Source organism: Pollachius pollachius, assembly GCF_949987615.1.
Source record: "Pollachius pollachius genome assembly, chromosome: 1".
NCBI classification, from domain to species: domain Eukaryota; kingdom Metazoa; phylum Chordata; class Actinopteri; order Gadiformes; family Gadidae; genus Pollachius; species Pollachius pollachius.
The window spans coordinates 15,613,657-15,621,583 of NC_136934.1; the positions used below are offsets into that span (position 1 = coordinate 15,613,657).

Here is a 7,927-nt window from a genome sequence, read left to right on the forward strand (position 1 = left end):
TATGTGCATGCGTATATCATTAGTTGACACAGATGCTTTCAATATAATTTCCCAGAGCATTTTACTGGCATATCTTTACAGGGCTTCACAGTATTTGAAGAAGAGACTACAGGTTTCCACAATGACCTACAACTCTTTGATGGAGTCCTACAGTGTTACTACAAGCCCAACAATGCCTTGCGTTCAGCATGCTGATTATCACTCATTCCCTGAGCCGTGGGCCCACCTTTTATAGGTAAAATCCTGCAATGACAATGTATATTCCCCCGGGGGTATAACAGATTCAAAACCTGTCATCCATTAAGGGCCAAACTCAAATTCAGCAAGAAATGCAAAAAGAATAACCTGGGGTGGAGGTACAGTTTGGTATAGGATGTCTCGGCAATGGCTAAAAAGACAATACACAACTTTGTCTCCTTACTATGCTTCAGTAATGGCCTGTGTGTGTGCATGAGTGTATGTGTGTGTGCGTGTGCCTGTGTGTGTTTGTGTGCGTGTGTGTGTGCGGGTGTGTATGTGTGTGTGTGTGTGTGTGTGTGTGTGTGTGTGTGTGTGCGTGTGTGTGTGTGTTTGCGTGTGTGTGTGTGTGTGTGTGTGTGTGTGTGTGTGTGTTTGTGTGTGTGTGAGAGATCGACACTAGAGATGATGCTGTGCCTGGGTTGACCGTGTTTACAGCTTTAGGCTAATCACGTGATGGGCAAAAGGGTACACCCACGTGGCCAGGACGCCGCTGGTTAATAGCAACAGGCATGTAATTGTGAGTGAACTCTTTCCAACTCTGCGCAGGATGCCTAAAACCAAGACGGATTATGGCGCGTTCAACCCTTTATTCTCCTAGCGATTATAAAGGCGCTCTTTCATCTTTACCATAGTGACAAGGTTCAGAGTCCACGGGGGACGGATATTATTGATTCGTAGGAGAACCTTCCCCCAAACGGAATATGGTAAGTGGCCGACTGGCAGCCAAGGCAGCCGGTGGGTGGACGGGCTGTTAATACGTGCAGACGGTTTAATAAACCAGGTGAGAAATCTTTGGCCGGCGTCGTACAAAGCGGCTGACAAAGTGGGATTATTTTCTACCGGTGGCAACCCTATTTCATCCTGCAGGAAAGAACATGTGTAACTGATGTGTAAATGTTAAATGTTATTGTGATCAAAGTTATCATCTTCACACAGAGTTGCTTCATGCAGTTTCATCAGTTATGTTCAATTGCAATATTCAACCACTTGAAATGGTTTAATAATATGTCGGCTTTTTATTAACATATATTAAAACATAATGTTATATTTTAAACAAACGTGAAATATAATAACACTTAAAATAAAGAAATTGATAAAAGATATATAATATGTTAGGATGTAATAATATTTATTTTAATATTTATAATAACCTTAAATTACCATTGAAAGTATTTTCATGCCATGTAATGTATAAAATGCATGGAACGCATTCTATTTTAATCTAATTGTAAGGGTGATAGTGTTTGTATCGTGACTCCATTTCATTTTGACGCCGTAGGACGAGGTGTAGGACCTCCCTAAAAACCGATGAAATCGGAGGCTTTACTGGTACGATCATGGTGGCGCTACAAAGAAAATAAACGTTAAAACTTCACTTTTCATATCCCACCAGACCTCTTGCCGATCAGAAGCGAGTACCTGGCACTGCACTGGTCTTTTCTCTGAGAAACGCTCCTTTAAGCAATGTGGAAAGCCGCAGAGTCGACTATTGGTTGGCTTTCCCCGAGACTCCCCTGAAGTTTGAGATGCACACACGAGGGCTCTCTGCCTGGGTGGTCGCTCTACTTTAGTGAGCTGTTGCTAAGCAGCTAATAATAGTCGTGTTTGCTGAGTAATTTTTGCCCTGCTGGAACCAATCAGAAGCAAGAAAGTCCAGCAATCTGACAGCCCGAGAGGCGGGATCTTGATTCTCTTTGCTTCACCCCTCCTCCTCTGCCTCCAAATGGAGAGAGCTCTTTTTTCTCATCTATTGAATCTCGGCCCAGGGGAAGACCACAGAGAGCCTGCAGAATGCTACGTTTGTCGACGCTCCTTCGCCGCGTTTCTGTGTATGGGAAGCACTTCGCTCAGCTCGCGTTTTGAGACGACCTACTACTCCGGACACACGGTGAATGTACGAGGCGGTGGAGACCCCAGGATCGCGAAATGTTGGGATGGAAGGCGCAGATTTTGACTCGCCGTCTCCAACAGGACTATGAAGTACTTCACGGGTGTGAGATCACCGAGAGTGAAACTTTGTTGCCTTGGGATATCTCTACACGTATTCGGGGACGTATTATAAAGTGGAAAACGATCACCTTCGCGCAGTCTCCGCAACATGGCCTCGGCCGCTAATGCATACTCTGAGCAGGAAAACAGAGAGCCCGACCGGCCGAGGATAACGCGGAGAACCAGGGGGAACTATGCCCGCACCGCGCCGCTGGATTTGGAGTATTTGCAGCGACCAAGTTACTGTGATGCGGGCTTTGCGTTGGAGCAGATATCCGAGGTGCTTATTTATACGTCCTGTTATAAGCCAAGTTGACAGGTCTTTTGCTTTAATTTGTAGCCCCTAAAGTGGATCACTATAACCCAAGTTGTCCTGCTTGGTAACGGGATAGCTGGGGAAAGTGCTGGTGTGGAGGTACGGGGGTCTGAAACAAGCCTGCCGTAAACCTTTTCCTTGGTTGGGTTTTACTCGTGCAGATTTCTCAATGAGTGCGATCGCTTTTTGAAAAGGGCGCTACGGCTACGTTATTCGTCAATAGTTTGGAGCTACTTAGCTTCTAAACTTTGCCCACTATAACGGTCCCTGGACGGTGAACGGCAACGCGTGCAAAACGTTCAAGCTTATAGTTCCAGCGTGTTCCAGACTCGCACCATACTCAACCTAACACGTTTTTATCTGGACATACACTATAGTAATTAAGAGCATGCCCTCCAAAACCTTGCACTATAATGTCCCTTACTATGCGACTCGGTTCGCCGTTCACCTCGCTTCAAGCGAAATCCATGTGGCTGCCCTCTTCCGTTCACAAATGTTGTCGTAACTCCCTCAGTGATGGCTACTCCTCTCCCAGGTCGGGATCCCACAGGCAGCTCTATGGGAACGGACATGTGTGGCATGTGGGGTTCGGCCGCACAATAGTCCCATCCCATACGCCTTTTCATCGCATTATTGTTATTATCAGGCTACCACTTGAGACGGCTTATTCTCTCCGGCTATACCGTGTATTATACACATCCCTGCTGTTCCCCCCCCCCCCCTCCCCGGAGAAAGCTGTAGTAGAGCCTATGGGGTATTTGGGGGGTCGTGCTTTGGAAAAATCCCCAAACAATGCTGCCCTGACAACTATCTTGATTTACCTCCACGTTGGAGGCCTGGCCCAGCCACAGTCTAACACAGCCCACCATGTCCTCTGGCTTACTACTATTGTCAATCTTTGGCCAAGACTTTAAAAAAACTCATTCATTTCTACACCTGCAACCATAGGGGCGATGCACTGAGATTAATTTGTGTTCCGTTTATTCCTATTATTTATTTGTGGTTTATAACTACCTTATAGGCTAGTATTAAATTGTTGTTAGATTGTTTTTGTTCATACAGTATTACATATGAGTGTTTAGGTTACATTTAATAAGGATACATTAGCATATTAGGCAGCGAAATTACCTCCAGTTCAGTTAAGCATTGTGAATTGATTGTTCCTCAGTTGAGACTTTTGATTGACCATAATAACCTGGGCATCTTGTCTCGTCGCAGGGGAAGGCGACTGGGAGGAAAGCACCGCTATGGCTGAGGGCGCAGTTCCAGAGACTATTATTTAGGTTGGGCTGTCACATACAAAAGAACTGCGGAAAGTTTTTGGTGGTGGGCCTCATGATATTCGGAGCTTTCGCCGTTGGATTACGGGCAGCTAATTTGGAGACGGACGTGGAGAAACTTTGGGTAGAAGGTAAGAAACTTTTATTTTTATTTTCATTGCATGTTTTTCTAATCGTAGCCCATGCCATGCATTCTTCTTGACAAAAGTAAATTAATATTTTTCAATGTTCGAGCGAGGTGACAAGACGGCATTTTGGGAATTGTTCATAATGACACAAAGAAAACACTTGTTTCTCTGCTATCCAATGAGCACGCATGGTTTCCCTCGATAAGGGATTATCATTTAACTAAAACTAAAGTTGTAATTAAACTCATGAGTAGCTCTGAGGAAGGAAATTCTCTCAAAGCGGCCATTTTTTCGCGCGCGTGTGAGTGCGTGTGCTTGTGTGTGTGCTTGTGTGTGTGTGTGTGTGTGTGCGCGCGCGCGCGCGCGTGTGTGTGTGTGTGTGTGTGTGTGTGTGTCTGCCCCCAGCAGTTGAATGTGATCCGCACACAGCTCAGAGACTGTGTGTGGTCCCGTTTTGGACAGCTCTCAACTTTCCAAAAAGATTTGTCTCTGGCTGAAGGGAAAAAGCGGAGTGCGGACAGGAACTCATGTTTATGGATTGGTTCACCACTGTTTCTTTGGAACGACGTAAAGAAAATAAATACTGTTGTTACAAATACGGAGTTGGTCCGTGTTGTGTATGGGCGGTATTTAGGTCTAGGCTAACGCAAAGGGGCAGCGGGTTTTTTGTTCCTTTGATCTACTGCATTCCAGAACTATGGGCGAGAGGCTGTTATTGAAGTCATGAATGGGGCGCCTATTTGCAGTTTTTTGTGATTTACCATAGTGATTGTCAAAGGGAAATAATTCACAACAAAACACCCTCATTCTCGATTTGTTTAAGTTTTGCTCGCTTCACTTTGTCATTCTATCCTCCAGACATGTTTAAATCATTCAGCGTTACATTTTGAAGACCGGATTCAGTTACTGATCAACATTTTCCTCCAGGGGTCGTTCACTCCGTGCAATGTTTATTTACATATTTTCTTTTATATCTTGTTTTAATGTTTGGCGCATGCGCAGGAGACAGCTATGCGAAGGCTGATAGCTAAACTCTGCACTGTGGTTATTATCGAGTTTACAAGTTTTTGCACCCCTATAAAATCTAATTCTGATAGAACGTATGTTATTATGACTTATACCAATGTTATAACTAACATTAATAATTCTAGGTCATTATTTATGTACATTTGACGACATTTTTTCACGTTTCATTTACGCAACATCAACAAACACCTACATCACCATTTATGTGTGAAGGGTGGTAAAAATCCCTCGTAGGAAAATATCAGCTTTCAACTGGGGTATACAGGATAATGTTGCTTTATGGTGGTGATTTCCCTTGCCACTGACCACAGCAGAATCTTCACTATAATTGAAACAGTGACCACACAGTTCTGATTAACTAGGTCTGGACTCTCTTAGATAGTGTGTAACATTGATGGGATATGTCTCACGGTATCATGCCAAAAAAGTTACACACAAGCTTGTCCTCTCTCTCTCTCTCTCTCTCTCTCTCTCTCTCTCTCTCTCTCTCTCTCTCTCTCTCTCTCTCTCTCTCTCTCCCTCTCTCTCTCCCTCTCTGACACACACACACACATGGTTGCGACACACACACTCCGGCAGAAAGGCAGAATGGACTGGTGGTTTTCTAGGTCTCTGGACATGAGGAGTTCCAGATGTTGGAAGGGAGAGATCTGTTTGTTTAGATTAGCCCGCGCAGCTGAGGGATAGATTAATGCTGCCTGGACAGTGGAGCGCTGTGCTGGGTCTCGCCGCGGCCACGCTGCTGGCCCACGGTCGAGCGGAGCTTAGACTAAGGAGAGGACACCAAACCACTGTTTGCGTTTCATCCGGACCTGCCCTCCAGGCAACCCATGGAGAAGCAGGACCCACCCTGGCCCAGAGACTGTGTGGGCCGCACGTTGTAGCGCGTGTCCACCGCAACGCACATCCAAACACACTAACACAAGCCCACATACAACCACACACACACACACACACTATAGCTCGTCTCGATCGCAAGGCACACCCATACACACTTACACACATACCCCAATATACACACCACACATACCCAATTGCACACTTGCGTGTCCACCGCAATACACGTGCATACAGACCCACAATGCAGCATGTATCCAACACTCTGCATACATGCACACACATTCACAAACACAGATGCACATATACACACACACACAATCTCTCTCTCTCTCTTTATCCACAAAAGTGAGCCTGTATTTTCACATCCTATCACGTTTATACCCCCCCCCCCCCCCTCACCCTGAAGCCTGCTTGGACAAACGTCTGTCCTTGCACGGAGCTCACTCAGCACTGTTTATAAACACTCTGCACACAGGAAGTTGTGTTTATTAGACAAAGCGACAGAGAGTGATCGGTCGAGCTGAGCACCGTCTCAAACAGGGAGACCCCCCCCCTCCTTCACCTCCGAGAATGTGTGTGATTTTGTGTGTGTGGGTGGGTGCGTGTTTTGAGGGTTCAGAACATTCGCTCAATGTTCAGGAGATGATATTTGGTGTTGCTGTTTTTTCCCGATGGTCCACGCAGATCTTGTGTGCAAGAAGTGTGGTTTGCCCTTTTTTTAAAGGACTGTCACGGAATCAATGATGTAAGACGTGAGGTTGCGGTTTTGGTGCGGTCGCGTATCTTATGATAGTATCCCCGTGTGCGGCTGGTAACCAGCCACATCTGTGTGTGTGCACGGGCAGGCTGTCAGAGCCCATGCCCGCTGGCCGGGGAACACATTTACATGCTACTTCAATTTTCAATTTGGAAGATAAAGTGAAGGCAAAGCAAAGCTGCCACAATGTCCACATATGGGAGCCAAAAACATTGACATTTCATGATTTATATCTTGATTTCTCTGTGGGGGTGTGCTGTTTTCGCAAACCAATGCAAGGAAAAAGAACCAGAGTGTGATCAACCTAGAGGTATTTGGCGGAATGTGTTAAATGTTTTCATTAAAAATGCAAAGGAGGAAAGCCGTTCAAACAGGCTCAAAGATCAGGGCGTCTCCTTGTGTCTTTCCACAGTTCAACAAAGAAATTCAACACCATCATACGAGCCGTTTGAAATCAATGCTCAAAAGAATAATAATTTGAATTAATCAATTTAATAAATTCATGGCCTGCCACGAGTGTTCGCCACGGCCCCCACCACGACATAGAGGCGGGAACCCCCCCTCATTCTTTATGGTTCCCCCTCCTGGCCCGCAAATGGAAAGTGGACCCATCCCAATGGCATTCTGGGTGAAGGCAAACACAGGTCAGATTGTAAAGAAAATAGCAGCGCTGACTGCCTCTAATTAAAACAGTATCACGTAAACATTGGCCTTCCTGTAGCAGAGAGGGAGAGAGACAGAGGGGGAGAGGGGGAGAGAGAGAGAGAGAGAAATTAATGGAAAGAAATGGAAAGAGAGGAAGAGGGATGGTGAAAGGGAGACAGAGCGAAAGAGGGAGGGAGAGAGAGGGGTAGAGGTAGAAGTGAGACAGCTAGATAGTAAATGGAGCCTTGAGACTAAAGATGTGGGCAGGGGGTTGCAGTTGAAGTGCAGGATGAGCCTGGGGTTGGTTGTATAGCGTTGGGGTGAGCATGAGGTTGTGGTTGGGCCACAGCTGTAGCGTAGACACCGAGCGGCCAGGCGGTTGTCGTGAGACTATATCAAAGCGGGTCTTTTTGTTCACCGACACCGTATTCAAACGTGGATTCAACTTGGGGGCTCAACTCCAAATCAGAAGGCTACATCTCTGTGTGAGGTGAACTCGGCCTATGTATATGTTTGTGATTCTGCGGGGGCAAAAGGGCTTTTGTGATGTTAACTCAAGGGCCACTGTCTGAGGGCTTGGGGGCCCCTGGGCGGGTGGATGTGGAGACCTGGGGCCACAGGCTAGACCCTTTGGGCCCTGAGCTCATCGACCAGAGGCCCGCACTATTTAAAACCTCACTTGATACCCCCCCTTTGGCCTTGGTGC

General features: G+C 46.2%; 1 protein-coding gene across 4 annotated transcripts in view; it reads left to right on the forward strand.

Moving 5' to 3' along the window:
• The first annotated feature begins 785 nt into the window (after positions 1-785).
• Positions 786-7,927, forward strand: part of ptch1 (patched 1) — a 52,294-nt gene continuing 45,152 nt past the window's right edge. For 3 of the 4 annotated variants that reach the window (XR_013812064.1, XM_079742071.1, XM_079742073.1), the window contains exons 1-3: positions 786-1,021; positions 1,634-2,509; positions 3,764-3,956. Coding sequence is in view for 3 of the 4 variants with exons in the window: in XM_079742071.1 (XP_079598197.1) it covers positions 2,339-2,509; positions 3,764-3,956 (364 nt within the window). In the remaining variant the exon portion in view is untranslated. The remainder of the gene's footprint in view (positions 1,022-1,633; positions 2,510-3,763; positions 3,957-7,927) is intronic. The other variant, XM_079742072.1, reaches the window with a different exon arrangement.